Source organism: Rhinolophus sinicus, linkage group LG12 (genome assembly GCF_036562045.2).
Source record: "Rhinolophus sinicus isolate RSC01 linkage group LG12, ASM3656204v1, whole genome shotgun sequence".
Lineage (NCBI taxonomy): Eukaryota > Metazoa > Chordata > Mammalia > Chiroptera > Rhinolophidae > Rhinolophus > Rhinolophus sinicus.
In genome coordinates this window covers 40,210,830-40,228,437 of record NC_133761.1, presented here as the reverse complement: position 1 = coordinate 40,228,437, position 17,608 = coordinate 40,210,830, and the positions used below count along the sequence as shown (strand labels likewise).

The window sequence follows — 17,608 nt, the reverse complement described above, 5'->3', positions numbered from 1 at the left end:
CCTGCAATTAATAAAAGCACTCTACACTGGTGAAGGGAGAATTTAGGTTAAAGCTTTTCTACAGGTCTTCTAAACTTTCCTCTCTGCTTCAGCAGGCTATGACTTCACACAGTGGGTATTAAGTGAGTTAATTCAAAGGAGCTGAAACCTCATTGATCCTAATTGAAAGTAATACACCCAACCAAATACTTTCCTACCCCATCTGCTCTGGCCTGCCACCAGCTATTCAATACAAGAGAATTAATAGTTTCAGATATTCAAACCGACCCAATAAAGGCACTCATTTAAGCAGGGATGCATTAACAAAGTGAAAAAAACAAGGGCAAAATGGGTTCAAGTGAAGCATTTTACTCCTAGTTGCTTTTAACAAAGCTGAATAAGGCTTATTTTGACTTTTTATGTGCAAGACTTGATAAACTGAATGAGAAGCACTCAATGATCAGCCAAGGAGCATTGATGAAAGGTCATTAAGAACCCCCTGCTCTTAGGGGAGACCCTTCCACAAAGTGGCACACCAGCTTGAAAGGGCGGACTCACTAATGTCCAGATTTCTCCACTTGCTTGTTCCATTTTCAATTTCAGACCACTGGCCACCAAATGAGGTTGACATATTGGAAAATAATGTTTTATGGCCCAGTGGTAAAAAATAAAATGGAGGCATTAGCTCTGCTTTCAAATTCAAATCTGCTAGTTTTGTCAGACCCCAAAGGTTTTGATTTTCCACCCAGCTGGAAGCTATTAGTGTTTTCTAAAGGCATCCCACTGACAGGGCAAACCTAACTAACCTGTGAGCTGTTGGGCTTAAGGGAGCTGGACCTCTCCTTTGTATGATTTTCTAACTTCTCATCACTTTGACAGTCAATTAAATAGACACCTAATAAAAATGTACATTAATTTGTTTCTGCCACTGAAAGACATCTGAAACTGTATAGACATCTGAAACATAATAGATTGTCTCCTGACAAAGATAAATCCAATTATATCGTGTGCAAAAACAAAAAACAAATGGTTTATGTTTTTGTTAGGCTACAACATAAGATATAGCCAATCACAAAGAAATCAGAGGGATAGAAAAAAATTAAGTTAAAAAGTTCACTGAAGTATTCCATAAAGGTAAGAAGATATCTGTCATTTTAACTCCTTTCTATAAATGTCTGTTGTAAACAACTAGACACATTCAGTTTCCCTCAGATATTTCCTTTGGGGGAAGTGATTGGCAAGCTGTTGTGCCTCCTCAACTTTGCGCCAGCCCACAGAAGAGCTCACAAGAACTTTGCTTAAATGAGAACAGGAGACATGATTGCCATTTTAAGAATTTGAAGGGTATATAAACATCATGGGGTCTAAGGGTTATTTAGAGCTGTCCAAGAAGGCCTAAGTGGCTAGCAATAAGATGAAATCAAGTCAAAGAAAACATGCTGGATTGAGGAAGCTTGTCTTAATAGATTATACAAAACATCACAGAAGTAGAAAAGCTTCACTGTTTGGGTCATTTGCAACTATATTGCAAAAGCACCACACAACAGTGGTCTGCTGAGAAATCCTCATCTAGATGTTGAGAAATCCTCTGTTGAGGTACCACTTACCACTACCAGGGTAAGTGGCAACTTACCACTACCAGGGTAAGTGGCAGATTCAGAGTTAGAAGTTGTCCGCGACCCCTTCCCTTCACCTATGACGTGTCAAACTCAATGACTCAGGTCACTTTGATTTGCGTATCTTCATCAGTTATAGTGTGTTAATAATGTGCTTTGAACTGTAACTTGAAGATTCCAATCACATTTTAAAATAATGTCCTAAACTGAAAAACCAGAGTCTGTATTTTTTCCATATGTACAGAATATTTCAATATGTACAGAATATTTTTCAATATGTACAGAATAAAATATTAGTTATATTATTTCAACAATTTTTTAAGCAATATATTTCATTCTTAACTCTGAAGTATAACTTTCTCTACATAAATGAAATGGCGTGTATTAGTACTTTTAAGTATGTAGAGTGCATCATTTATGTGTATTTATGCAAAAGAACTCTGTTTCAGGTAAAATATCACACCCTGGAAATAAACAAAATCTATATTCAAATTATTATGAATTGTTTCTGACAGTGCTAATGCCCTCAAAATATCACAGTATATTGTAGTTTTTTTATACCACCAACTTTTGATTTTCAATATCTAATATTCAAAAAACACTGAAATGCTGTAATACATTTAATATTTACATTGATTAAATGTTACATTATTTAAATGCAAACTAATCTACATTAAAAGTAGATTACTCCATAGACACAGGCAAAGGATTAAATTATTAACGAAAGTTTGAAGTATGACACTTCTTTAGTAATCTGCAAGCATTTCCCATAAAAACAATCTTAAAAAGTATACACTTGCATGTAAATCTGCAAATAAGTTGCCATTTATAGTTTCCTGATGTTTTTTATAACTACAAAAATCACTCAGATAGTAGATACCCTAACTACCCATCCCTTACCCATTTCACAAGGACTGTAACACTAAATGGAAAACCTTTGTTTCAATGTCACCACCTCCCCATCCTGACTAACGGGCAAGTCAGTTTTGTTAGAATGCAAGGGTGATGGCCTATGCTCCAATGAGCTTTCCCTCCTCTCAGCACTAGAGACAAAACCCGCAGCTCTGCTCTGTGCAGGCAGCCATCTGGACAGCTTTCCCTCAAAGCCCTGCCCACACCACATTGCAGGCAGAATCTGAGGGCTGGAGAGCTCTGTGGGGCTATTCATGACATACCAATTTCACATTTTCTGCTTGTATGCTTGCAACAATAAATGCTAATGAGGACTATGAATGACAATTTTAAAGACAATAAAAAGGTCTCCAAATCCCTTGCATATGGAGACACTGTTTTCAAAACTTCACCTTCTGTTACAGAGCTGTTAGAGTCTAAAGGAGAAAAAAAGAATAACCTAAGGAAAACAGTAAGATGATCAAAGCACAACTGAATCCTTAAGATTTCTAAATAAAGCAATCTGTGTAAGCCAATGGAACAACAAGATCTCATCACTCCTATGAATGTGTGAGGTACTTTTAATCTCTCTTGCCTTTGCCTTCTGCAGATATAGAGCTTACAAAGAGCAGTTCCTGCTACACACTGATTTTTTTGGAGCCTAGGAATTCTAAGAGTAGCAGTTGCCCAAAAAATAATTATAATAAGCATCACACTTTGGCATAGTATTTAGCATTCTGCATATCTTTAAATAAATGTAAATGCAAAATAGTCCTATTCTGGTAACATCTATTCTTAAAAATAATACAATGGTTCTGGGTGGTGAAATTATAAATCATGTTTATTTCCTTTTTTTATTTTTCTCTGTTTTCCAATGAGCATGTGTTACATTTTGAACAAGAAAAACTAATAAATGTTCATTTCAATGCAATGAAAGAACTGAACAAAAGATATATAAATGTTTGGACCTCGATAGAAATTAAACTATTTTACACAGCAACAAAAATAAAACAAAAGATTCATCTTCCTGTAAAAGAGTATTCTTTTCATTAACATGAATTAAAACACTTTCAACAAAATCCACCAGGTGGAGCAAATACACAGCAATAAAATAAAAATCCCAGAATTTTTTCATCATGTTTTCACAGGACTTTTATCTCTAACAAACTCTCCAATTTTCTCTCTCCACATTGCAAATTAGGAAAATCTATGCATACATACTAATTTGCCACGTTTATAAACAAATTCAAACTTACTGAAAAATGATTTTTGGCTACCATGGATTCCATTATAAATTTTCATTCCAAAGCTGCTTTATTTGTTCAGATAATATCCAGTACAGTATATCTGTTTTTATAACAATGTAAATTTTTAAATTAAAATTTTAAATTAATGACCCGAGTGGGTTTCATCACCCAAGCCCTATCCCCATAAAATCAGGGAGAATGACATTTAATGCTGTATCTTCTGAAATGCACTGAAAAATGGTTAAAACCTATAAATCTCAACTCAATTCCCTTACCCTGTATGGAAATTTCAATTTTTACTCTGGCTCCTTATTAAAATTATTCTTAATTTTAGATACCAAAATCTTCTTTAATTTTTAGAATACTGTGTGACTTTTTTTTATCTGTTGTATCAAAATGTCCTGCTTTCATTCCTGCTGGTAAATTGACACAGTCCGAAGTGCCTAAAAGAATTTGTTTTTTCCCTTAACGTTTCTAGAGTAATTCACTTCCTCCCACTTTCTTCTCCCATAGATCTGATTTTTCCTTGTCATTTCACTCCACACTTACTGAACACACTCGGCACCAGGCGCCAACCTCACATTCTTGTTCATATTTTATTTAATTCCTGACGCCACCTGCAAGCCACAACTCTCCCCATTCACTTTTCAAGTCCTCCAAGTTTTTCTCACATTATACACTCTCTGATGCCAAGGCTTAATGCTACAAATGGTGCTAATGTTAATTGTATTTAAGAAAGCTCCAGTTGGATAAACTAGCAAAAAGTTGGAGCTTAAAAATGGGGGGTGGGTACCCAGAGTCTGTCAGTGGACGAGGGCACCAGTTAGGAATGTTGACTGTGGCTTAAGATATATTTATATGTTCTCTTTTTTCATATTTATACTGATGTTGAAAAGAGAAATACTCAAAGAAATGCAGCAGGCTGATACATAAATAAACATACACATGCCTGAGGATACACATAACACTTCTGGCAGAACTACTTATGCTAGTGCATAGAAGACCATGGCGATGCTAGCTCCATGGCAAAACACACCAGGTTAATCCAATTACTTAAATGTTTCTATACTTTTCACTGTAGTGGTACACAAATACAGAAAATATTGACATTACCTTCATAAATCTAATATGAAAAGAAGTTTTTAGAATAATTCCTACCAAACTCTTCCCAGCAAAGTCCAATTCCTTTATTCTTTGCAAACAATGGAATCAATCCCCTGGAGCTGTGCTCATGCACAATACAAAGGTACACACTGCTCTCTTTACAAACCTGCAAGCAGTTACATTCACCTCAAGGGTAAATGCCCTTAAGTCTGCAGGACAGAATCTGAATGAAGTATTTGGAAAAGCCAAATCATTGCACATGTCGTCACACTTTCCCCTCCCTCTGCAGGAAACCCCACAACCACCACCATTGCTCCCTCACCCATAGCACAGGCTTTTCATCAGCCACACTGTGGATAAAGAATCTGCTGGATTTCCTCTTGGTAAGATGACATCTTGGTTATAGTCTAGGGATCTCCCAAATGACTCCATCTCTAAGCATTCCTCAGAATATTTATCCTATACTACCCATGCAAATTGGCCACACAATTGCTGTCCAAATATGATTTCTCACCACCCCCAGCTTCATCAAACGGTGTGGCTCTTCCCCCAGCAAATGTTCAAGTCCGTATTAAATTCTGAGGAAAGGAAAAAAACCCAACCTTAAAAGTCCTATCCTTTGTTTAAAGAGCGACTATTCTATTTTCATGGACATATTAATTTTCCAAAACTGCCTCATAAAAGCAACCTCTGAATTACTGGTTCCACAATGAACTGTACTAGTGAGTCTGACCCAAAAAGGCAACACATGTAAGACACTATATAACAAGAATCAGAAAAATAAGAACCCATTAATCAAGGCCAGTCCTTCACTGGTCAATGTCTGTTGCTGTTGATAGAGATATTATTTCATAGCAAGGCCAGAGTGCAAACGAAAGAGCCAAAATTTAAGGTCCATTAAAAAATAAAAAAATCAAGAGCATCTGTCAGTGGAGTGCAGGAGAGAGCAGGGACACAGCACTGGCAGGAATCTCAAATTCCTGACCAAACCCTCTTCTACACAATGTGTCCAGAAAGAAAGGAACCCAGGGCTGGAGCCAGCCTGATGCTGGTGGGCAGACAAGGCTGGTTTTGCAGGATGTCAGAGTGCTGGGAGGCTGCGAGATATCCTGAGTTTTCACACACTCTCCGGCTGTTTTGCTCTTCAGGTAATTAAACAACGAAGCAGAGCTGCTGGGTCTGAGCCCGATCCTGAAGCTGAGGCTCCATGGTTCTGCACATCAACTTCTGCAAGAACTGCCCGGAGCATCAACAGAACATTCTCCTCACTCTCTCTCTCATTTCCTTCTCCACCTCTTCCTAAAGCTGACCCAGAAACAAATCCTCCCTACAAAAACATCCATTAAAAGGTCTGAATCTATTTGTAATAAAAACCACTGTGCTGTTCCCTGCCATTACCTTCCAAATTTTAAAAAGCAAAATTTTAACTTAACGGCAGGAACTTCATAAAAATTCATATAAAACAAATCTATGTAGAACATTGGTATCTTAATCAAGATGGGTTATTCAAAGAAAACAATACCCAAATAATAATTTTTTCTTTCACATGTCCTTGATTAAAGTGTGAATATTCAAATTCAAAAAAGCTCCCCAAGAAATAAAGGATTTTGATAGTCAGTTCACCAATTAAACATTTGTTGTGTTGTGTAATTAATATTGTTATTTTCAGTTTTGATAATGGGCATTATGGTAAGCAAATGCCACCTATGATCTGGTTTGTATTTCATCAAAAATCTTATTTAAACGAAATTCTAAAATATTTCTTGTGTATAAAGAAAGTCACCATTAAAACTCAGGAATATAAAAAAAATCCCTTAAAAGATAAAGTGGTCCAGTTATATATATATATAAATATACATATATTATATATATATAATATACACACATATTATACATATTAAGCAATGATTAGAATCACATAAATAATATATTCTTCCTTCATCTCAAAATCCATAGAGTAAAATGTTGGCTGAAAGAGACAGAGACCAAAAGAGAGAGGAATACAAAAGCATGCCTGCTTGCCTGTGTTCAACACAAAGAACATTAAATGAAAACAACTGGCATGCTGCCAAATTCCTATAGAGGCAAAGAGATTCAAATAAATTGATTTCACGCATCACACTGACCTGGATCAGTGTGCAGTGCTACAATAAGCTCAAAGCTCCACGTGGGGTAAAGCCCATTAATGCTATCAGACCCCTCAAACATGACCAAGAAAAACTAAAAATAAATGCAGATGGTCTCAAAAAACAACAATTTTTATTGAGAAAATAACTGCCCTCTTTTCCTAATAAAGATACCAATATTTGAAGGTACACAGCATTATCTAAATTAACTTTTTTTTTTAAAATCACCCTTTTTAAAAATACAAATGTGGCTTTTGAAACACATATATGTCTATAAATTGGTACTATGTAAATATCCCATCCCATGAAATGAACATAAATACATACCACTTTGCAACAAGTTTTCTCTGTCATAATTGCCTCCCATGCCATTCCCTTTGCATCTTTTAGACAACCAATGGATATTTTTAATATGCCAAATATTGAACTCTTTTTAGTATTTTTAGTAATGACTTATAGAATCAAGCTTCCTGGGTGGGACACTACCCTTAATTGTCCCAAATCCTCACTGTGGCACACATTTCCGGAGAACAGATCCAAACTGCATTCTGAAGGACCAGGCATTGTGCATATTTTGGGTATGATTTAAAACACTGGTGGGAAACATACCTGAATTTTGCCTTTACCAGCTTCCACCTAAGCTAATGGCTGTCCCCTCGGTATCATTTTCTGGTATTATGTTCAACCCTCTGGCCTCCCAACAGAAGCAGGCCTGTCTCCTGGTGGTGATCCCCAACAGACTTCAAACTCTCCACACAGACCAGACTCTCTTCAGCCATTCTCACATATAGCCCCAACTGTTCAACTTCATAGAGTTCTTTGTTTTTTTCTGCTTCCAAATTACAACCCCAGTAGCCCAATGGATTCTAGCCATTTGCAAATTTAAAGTATGTGATTTCTGTTCTCTACTTCTTAGGTCAACTTGAGTCTGAACCCCATATTTCTATACACCCATTACTATTAAAAAAAGAAAAATGTAGGAGTAAATTTTCTAATGCCACATAAAAAATTATATATGCATATAATATGTACATATATCTACACATACACACATATATATTCTGTGTGCGTGCATACACATATTTTTTTTAAGAATGTATGCACACATGTACAGGAATGAGAGAAAAGAAACATGGTGTTTCTGATACATGGTGCTGGAGATTTTGGTATTTGCATATTATAACAATAACACACATTAGGCTGTTCTAAAATGCGTGTCCTTGTCACGTATTTTTGCTTTCAACATGGATCTTCCATACTGCAAATGGTTCACTGCCAGCAGGCCAGATGCACACACCGCATGACTAGAAGAGAATATGATAGCAACGGGATGGGGGTAGGTAAAGGCTACAACTCTACAGATCTGTAATACATGCTCAAGGTTTTAAATACAATATCCTTTTCAATTTATAATCTGCACCTTAGACATTTTTATCACATTAATAAGAACCCCCATAGAGATATATAGGGCAGAAAGCAAAAAGTTATATCCTCTTTTAAAACAATCACTTCCTTCTAATAGAAAATGACAAGAAAAAGCAATTCTAAAGTAGGGATGATGGTGGTTGTTATTATTACCAGTTTCTTCCTTTTATAATAAGATAACCTTTCTTTCTATGCTGTAGTTTAGAATCTAGTCAACCAAGGTTTGCATTCTCAAAATGTAAATTATTAGAAACAGTAATACATAAGGTAAGAAGACAGAAGCAAAGGTAAGAAATGTTTCAACTATTTAAAAATGATAAAATTTAATTATTTGCCTTCTCTTTTGAATTTGTCTCTTGCTAATTACAGAAGAACATCATAATATGAAGAAGAGGGAATGAAAAAAGGGAAATACAGACAGAGAAACTGAATCATGATTTAGGCTACCTCAAAGGAGTCTATAATTATAGGGAATTAGTCATTATCTCTGGTCTTTCAAAAACAATAACCCCTTCACTTGCCAACACCTTCCTGGGAGCTTTAGAACAAGCCAGTAAGTATTTGTAGGAATTGCAAGAGCAGATGTTGTGGAGTGGGCACCAGCAGTGATGTTTCCAGAACAATGGCCACAAATGGTAAATATTTTGCTACCCCTCTTTTCATGTAGTCAGGCAGGCAGTCACAGAATTTAAAAAATCTCTTCCCAAAAATCTCTTCCCAATCACTAAAGTGTCAACCAGTATCCCACAACATTTTTGTTAACGCTCAATTATTTTTCTTGGCGGTTTATCCTTATTCATCTGTGCACAAGTCCACTAAACCTGAAACAGAGCTGGCTACCAAAGACATCAACTCTCTGGAATCCGTAATTCAGTGTTCTCTTTAATTTTTAAATGTTGCAGACTTTAAGAAGTCTCTTGCTAAATGTCAATACTTAGTTTATACTTGCTGTTTTCCTCAAGTTAGATCTCTCTCTCTCTCTCTCTCTCTCTCTCTCTCTCTCTCTCTCTCTCCTCTTCCCTCTCTCTTTTCTAATATGCCTGACATTCACCTAAAAGTTAAAAAAAAAAAATCCAAATCAATAATAAATAATAAATTGAAAAGCACTTTTTTCCCCTCTTTCGTCAACAAGCTGTTTCAGAAAATACCATCTCTAGTTACAATAAACACAGAAATCATGGCATAACTTTTACTCTTTAACTCCAAGTATTGCTCAGCTTACAATAGATGTATTATGAAACATGGCAAGAAGTACTGCAACAGAAAGAGGGTGAACAAATTTTAGTATGTAATCATTTGATATCTTCAGACTCAAAGCAATCAAAGTAGGGCTCCCACAGGTAGGCTGATAGATAACCACCCCAAACCTACACCCAAAAATTTCAAAAACAAGTTTTTTAAATATGTAATACAAATGCTTTATCAACAGGCACTAAAATAAATAAAGAAAATCTTCACAATAATCTATTGGAAAAAATAATAGATCGATTTTTTTTTTTTTGGCATGTAAGTAAATTGCAGAATCAAAATATTTATCTGTTCCTTACCTTGACAATATTCAAAGTTCCCTTTTTTCCGGCAGTCACCTATTACTAAACTCAGTGCTCTCCAAGTGTTTCTTTTGACAGATATCATTCTCCACCAATCGCTCTGCTAATCTCCTCTCCTTTTCTGACTGGGACAGATATTATGTTCACCAGCCCAGAGATCAATCTTTTCTATTGACAACAACAAAGGGAAAAAAAACGCATATATCACAACCAGTCTAAAGTATCACACCCTTCTACTTACAAGATAATACTAGACCAGTTTTGTTTGTATAAGAAACAGATACAAGCTCTTTGAAATTTTTAAAGATTCCAAAGCAATCCTCATTTTCTCAGTTCCTTTAAGGAACTGAGGAAAAGACTTAATTCTCCAATCATCTGGCTCAAAGCTGGATACATTCTCTGAACCTGACAACTCCTCTTTCCTTAAATTAGTATTAAAACATATGTACATCAATATCTTAAAATAATGTGTTAGATTTTACCTGCTTTGATTAAAAACATTAAATAATTTGTCAGATAATATGGTTTTTTTAGAAGAGTCTGAGACATTATATGTTGTTATTTTATATTTTTGAATTTTATATGCAAGTTAAATTGTGTTTAAAACAAAGTGGTGTCCATATGTTTTACTGTTCTGAAATTTAAACATTTCCATTATTAGCTAAAATAGTCTAAAACTATTAATATCAATGAATAATCTTTATGTAATCAACTAGTTTAAAAGTATTAGTAACAACAATTATTGGTGAATCATTTTAGCAAACGAACAAACTTCTACCATTTTCTTTTTTTCCTAAAACAAACTTAATATTCATATTTTTCCTGCTAGATTTGGCAGGTTTAGAATTCACTCATTCACTCTCAAACATTTATTGAGTGCCTATTACTCACCTTTTACTACTATCATGTTTCCTCGAAAATAAGACCTAGCCGACCATCAGCTCTAATGCATCTTTTGGAGCAAAAATTAATGTAAGTCCCGGTATTATATCATATTATATTACCCAGTTTATATTATTGTATTGTATTGTATTGTATTTGTATTTGTATTTGTATTTGTATTTGTATTATTTGTATTGTATTGTATTGTATTGTATTGTATTATTAAAGACCCTGTCTTTTATATAAGCCGGATCTTATTGAAGACCCGGTCTTATATTATATTATATAAGATTGGGTCTTTATAATATAATATAATTATATCAAAATAAGACTGGGTCTTATATATTATTTTTTGCTCCAAAAGACGTATTGGAGCATCTTTTGGACACTCCAAAAAAATAATAGATCTTATTTTCGGGAAATCATGGTACTACCACTACTATGAATAGAAAAAGTATCACTCCTTAGTTCTTATTATCTATGAAATAGAACCCTAGCACAATCATATGCACATAAGGTAGGAACTAAATAAATGCAAAAAATAAATATTTAATAAAAGCAGTCTCAAAAAGTATTACTAAGGCTATTGTTGCTATTTATTAGAGACCAAACTACTCCCTAGAAATTAAAATTGGTGAATATATTCTGATGTATATAAACAAGCATATTCTATTTTTAAAAAATCAGTACCCTTTATATACTATATTATGACTCTGCTATCAAGCAATCAGTTGCTTCTCATTCTTTTTTTTTTTTTTTGGTGAGTTAAATCATAAAATTTGTTTGTACATATTAATGATTTATTAATGCAATAAAATATAAGATGGTATTATCACTGGATGGGAGCCAGAAGTCCTGCGTCAGGTCTTGACTTCTGCCATCTTGACTGGAAGTCAGTTATTTCTCATGCTTTACGGCAAAAATCAAATAAGCATTGTTCAGGGAAAATATAATACTAGGTATTTCTTAATTATAAATTATTTTGGAGCTCAACAAAGATCATTAAAGACAATCAGTTGGAACTTGGAAACATTTAGTTTTCTATGAAACCTAACAATTTTATTAACAAATGATAAAGCAAAACTTTAAGAAAATGACCAAAGTGCATAGATACATATACACATAAATAAATACTCAAATACTGGGAGGTGGGAGTGAAAGGAGGGGAAATTGGAAGTAAATACATCTAGATGTTAAATATAATTATTTCTGGAAATAGGAAATGAGTAATTTTCTACACAATACTATTATTTCCAGTGTTTCTATGCAGAGGTAAAAATATTTTATAGAGGATAAACAAATACTATTGGGGGGAAAAAAGAAAATGGATATTTTTCTTAGCCTCAATAATGATATTTGATAATATTTTGTGCTTCAGCAACCATCAACAAAAGATGCTCAGAGAGCCTGATAAAAGTGGATCATGCCTGTGTTGGCCACAGGTCACAATCATCATTGAATAAATGAAGGAGGCAAAGCACAACCAAATCCCCCAGAATCTCAGTCTATTTCTTCCTTCTCATGACTGCTAAATACCAGATTAATACTTGGGTTTATTAATAAAAATGGTGTAGTGGTTCTCAGTTTAGAGGCACATAAAATTACTATACAGGTAAACATTCTTTAAAAGATAAGTTGTTCATTATAAATGACTCTAGATATATAGAATATAGAATATAGAATAATATAGAATAAACAGTTTCACTTTTTAACTTTACTTGTGTCTATTTTAATCAGAGTATTCTGAAGTGAATGGTGAAAAAGTTGGCTGGAAGATAATGTTACAAAATATTTTAAATGTACTTGTTCATAAATTCTTTAATGTTAATATGACATACAAATACACATTCAAATAGTACACAATGTAAACCTAAAGTTCCTCATGAGAATTTTCCCCATTTAACTATTTTATATATAAAACACTATACTGCAATCAATAGGATAACAAAAAAAATCTAATTTTAAGATTTTTCAAAATAATAATTTTGGAATATTATGTATGTGCTTCATACATCCAACACATTAAATGGTCTTCCAATATGAAATAATAATAAAACGAGTAATGGTAATAAGCACTATGAAATATACATCCAGGTATTTGTGATACTTATTCCACACTAAAGTCTGTATCTCATGCAAATGATAGTAAATTTCTCTATCTTTAATAATTGCTTTGTTTGTATTCTCAGCCCTCAAATTTGTAAAACCTCATCATGAGGGGAACATATAGTGAGACGTGTTTAAAAGCTAAAATCCACCAAGAGTAAATGCCTCAAACAATTTGTAGTTCTACGAGAGAATTATTAAAAAGGCTCAACATGTTATATTACCATGGAAATTGTGGAAAACATACATTCCCAAACAAATATTACTTTTTCTCAATGGTATGAAGTAATAAAAACCACATGTGTAAATCTGCGATCTGTGCAGTAGTTCAAGCGGCAGCTAATAGAAAATACAGAAAGTGAACTCTGCTATATAAAAGATTCTTGTTACAGAAATATAATGTGAAAACCAGATGCAGACAGAAAACCTTAATCACAGATGGTAACATAATCACTGGCATACAGAATAGTTTTTTGATCAATCTTAACCATATGCTCAATGTATTTATTTTCTAAGGAATGCAATAACTTGAGAGAACCTTCTATTTGAATTCCGTTAACCTCATATTTATAATGCTTTTTATCTTACTCCCCCCACCCATTCAATGTGTAAACTGAACCAAGGTTTTAAAAGGAAGAGTTGCTGGCCTTGGCAAATCATTCTTGTATCAGTTTATCTTTCAAAAATTTAATAGGATGTTAAAGACCACACATCAGACTTAACCTCAAAAGAGAAGTGCAGTTCCTCATTACTATGTTTCTCAGTCACAGCCAGAATCCCTTTACTGCCTAAACACATTCCTCTAGAGAATTGTATCAATATTTGGGGAAATTTCTCTTTCAGTAAACAATATACAGTTATTCCAAAAAAGAGCCTTTAAATACACCTCTTTTCATCTACTTACCTGGACTACTTACCCTAACTCTAACTTTTCTCTTTCCTTTCATAACATTTTATAGCATAAAAACTGTTCTTTTACATTAATAAAAATGCAATTAGTTTTGGTTCCAAGGGGAATTGCCACAAAAGGAATCTGTTACAGCCTATCTGGCTTAGAAAACATTACCTTAGTAAGTACATTCTCTGACATTGAATTGTAACTTATCATTGTCAAGGCCTCCATGATCTCATTTACAGGACAATTCTCCTGTAACCCCTGATTTTAATTAGTCAACCAAGCACCATGTATGCCTCACTCTAGGACTATACTCAACTTCCAACAGGTAGTGACTGGGACATTATGTTGTTTGGGTGTTCTTTGGCATAGGTCACGTGAACTAAAAACTTCAATGTCCCAATTACACAAGCTTCCTTAAGCTTCCATGACTACACGCATCCAGATTCTCCTCTCTTCTAACAACTCATCTCCTGATACATGCAAAGAAACACACAGGCTTTTTTCTTACCCTTTTCTGACATCCAAGACCCTTAATAAATTAGCACTAAACTACACTTTTCAGCCGCCGATCCACCCATGCTCTTACAGGGTGCAGCTCTTTGATGGATAAACCCCCATGGAATGCATCATTTCATCGTTTATGGCTTTGTTCATTGACCCTTTCCACACATTGTTACATGGCCAGCTCCTTCTCAACACTCAGCTTTCATTCAAGTGTCACCTCCTCAGATAAGATTTTCCCAACCACCCAAAATAAAGTCTCACCATCAGCAGCAGCACCCCCATCATTCTCTCTACCATTGTTTTTTAATTGTGTTCATTGCATTTAACACTACGTGGAATAATCTTATTAACATCTTTATTATCTCCCTCCCCTAACCCTAAACTGTAAGCTCTATGAGAGCAGAGTCTTATCTGTTTTGCCCATTATTCTATGTTCCATACTTAGAATTGTACTTGGCACATAAAAATAATAAAACAAATGAATTCCACCTAATGAAATTCTATAAAGGCCCAATAAAGGCCTTCACAAACCTTTCCCTGACCTCTCCTATGGCCCATGATTGTTTTCTCTTCTTTAATTTGTAAGAGCAGTTATGATCTATTTCAGCCTTGGCAACTATTACTTGCCAGATATTGTCCATTTGAGCCCATTCTATATATATATACATAGGCCAGTATGGGAATTACCCAACCTCATCCAGGGCTGTGAGGCCAGCCCTTCCTCCCACACTAAGCAGTAGCATACCATGATTCAAAACCACAGCATAAATCCATATAACCTTCAAGGCATAAATGCATTCTAGTAGTTTTTATGCATAGACTTATCTCCCAATTGAGTTTACCAATTGAGTTTCCTGTTGTAGGAAAGCGGTCTTATTCTCTTTATGTCTTCAGACCTTACCTTGATGCACTCATTCTGTTGCAAGGTCATGAGGGAAAAAGCCCTGTTTATTCCACAGCGTTCATACCCAGTGCCTAGCACAGCCCCTGGCTCACAGAGGTATTCACTAAATATAGGCTCAGTGAACAAAGGAGTAAATGATAACCAAATACTATCTAATCTTTCTTCAAGCTCCTCCCTCTTATTGTAATAAAGCATTATTTTAAAATCTTTCAAGTAGTATTTTAAAGAACTAATCAGAAGGCAGGTGACCAATCTATGATTTATTTTTGGTTAAACTGACAATGGATTATGACCAATGAGTTAACAAACCAGGCAATTTAAAATAGTAGAAAACTCTTCAATATCTCCTCTGTTACAGATATAATTTAATTTTCAAGAAATAAAATCTAAAATGACTGTAGCCTACCTACACTTACCACATAGAAGCCCATCATTGCATGCATGCTCTGGCTGGAGTGAAATCTCAGCTCTTACACTTATCAAGCTAGTTGACTTTGGACAAGTCACTTAAGCCCTATAAGCTTCAAATATAAATCTCTAAAATAGGATAATAATACCTTACCAGGATGATGTGAAGATAAGAGAAAATGCTTATAAAATGCCTATCTTAGTGTCCCTAGTTCAAGTGTCTTTTTACCCAAGTGCTTGGTTCCTATCACTTAATAGCAGAAAGGCGGCAGTACCTGTTTTAATATTATGGTGTAAAGCATTAAAATAAAAGCATTAGGTCATTACTCAAAAATAACCTAGTGCAATCATACGCTTTTCCTTTCTGAAAGTCACAACTGTACTATTAGGGATAAAAATAAAGTACCTATGATCAGTTAACAACAAACACTAAACTATGAGGAATTAAGCAGCAGGTCCTAAACATTTTGCAGTGAAAATGAAAGAAATGCCACAAACTAATGTTTTGTGATTTAAATTTTTATTTTCCTTATCTAATTTCATCTGTGGAAGTTCATCTCTAGGGGATAAGAGAAGAGAGAACAAATTATTTCCAAAGACGGGTTTCTCCAAATAAAGGGATCTATTCCATGTCGCAACTCTTACATGAAAGAAAAATGGGACTTTGAAAGTATGTGCATTCATGGTTGATGGTCACATATCTCAACAAAAGAAAAAAAAAAGATCTTCAATTGTCCAGCTGTAAACACAGTGTGGTTGCTGCAGCTCCTTATCAATTACTATCTACCTTTCCTTCTTCCCTCTTTTTTCTTCCTCTCTCCTTCCCCCTGCCTCAGAAACCTATCAAAATGATGGTAGTCTTTTATACTCTAAACAGTAACTTTTCTAAGTGCAGTGAGACGTCTTGATAATTTCCCATTTTAACCTTAGTATAATTCCCACCTGCAGTCTTGTGGCTGACCTGTTCAAGGTGAAAATTCCTAGGTGGTGGGATTTGAAGACTTCCAGGAGAGCAGAAGTGAGCCCTGGAATAGAGAAGTGTGGAAATAAGAAAATCTAGGTTCACACCTTGCCCCCCACCAGTGCAGGGTGACCTTGGGCAATTAAAGAAATCTCCAGGGATGATTTACAAAGTAAATAAGACAATATGTGAACTTCATTCCATGAAAGCCCTCAATATGTCCCTTCCCCAAGTATATGTGTCTGAACTGAAGGCTGGCTGCCCTTCTGAAATCATCTCTTCAAATGGAAATGTTACCTGGAAGGAAAAACAATGAGACTCTTTACCCACCTCCACATTGTGAGTCATAGAATCTTGAGGGGAGATGGACCTATCGTACTGTCCAGTGCCATCCCTGATTTTAAGGCTAGTTTGGTCAGGCAGCCGAGCACTTGGACTCCCACACGATATAAGAAAAGACAAGACTGGGTGTGGAGAAAAGAAATGGGAGTAGGAAGGTAAAGGAGAGTATTGGAGGGGAAGTGCTCAGCCTTCCCAGGCCAGAAAACAGACCTGGGCAGCCAAAAGAGAAAAGAGAGCCCTTGGCAACTAAGGAATAACCTGGGGGCATCTGGTAGAGGGAAAACTGAGAGCCACTAAAAAGGTTTTATAGTCTCATTGGGTCCCTGATCAAAGGGACACTTCCATATACACAATATTTTGCTTGTAATTTCGGGGAACTCACCCTTTATAAAAGCACATTTGTGAACTTCAGGGCAAACAACATAAATGAATAAAACAAGATATGCATTTATGAATATACAAGTGACTTGACCACCTCACAGTTTGCCTAGGGCCAATTCTGTACATGATGTGCTTTTTTGTTTGTTCGTTTCTGTTGCTGAAACTTACAAGCTAAAATATGGCTGCAATAAATTGTATATTCTATAGAAGAACACAATGAAAAGGGGTCAAGGTAGAAAGAATTGGGAAAGAAACATATTCTTGGAACCGAATTTTCATTTTGG

At 35.1% G+C, this 17,608-nt stretch overlaps 1 protein-coding gene across 7 annotated transcripts in view; it reads right to left on the bottom strand.

Annotated features, from left to right (window-relative positions):
* Positions 1–17,608, bottom strand: part of RUNX1T1 (RUNX1 partner transcriptional co-repressor 1) — a 182,301-nt gene that overhangs the window by 145,622 nt on the left and 19,071 nt on the right. For 3 of the 7 annotated variants that reach the window (XM_074316318.1, XM_074316317.1, XM_074316316.1), the window contains exon 2: positions 9,936–10,106. The exons of the other annotated variants lie outside the window; for them this stretch is intronic. In XM_074316318.1, the coding sequence (XP_074172419.1) occupies positions 9,936–10,023 (88 nt within the window). In that variant the 5' untranslated portion in view covers positions 10,024–10,106. The remainder of the gene's footprint in view (positions 1–9,935; positions 10,107–17,608) is intronic. 7 annotated transcript variants of the gene reach the window in all.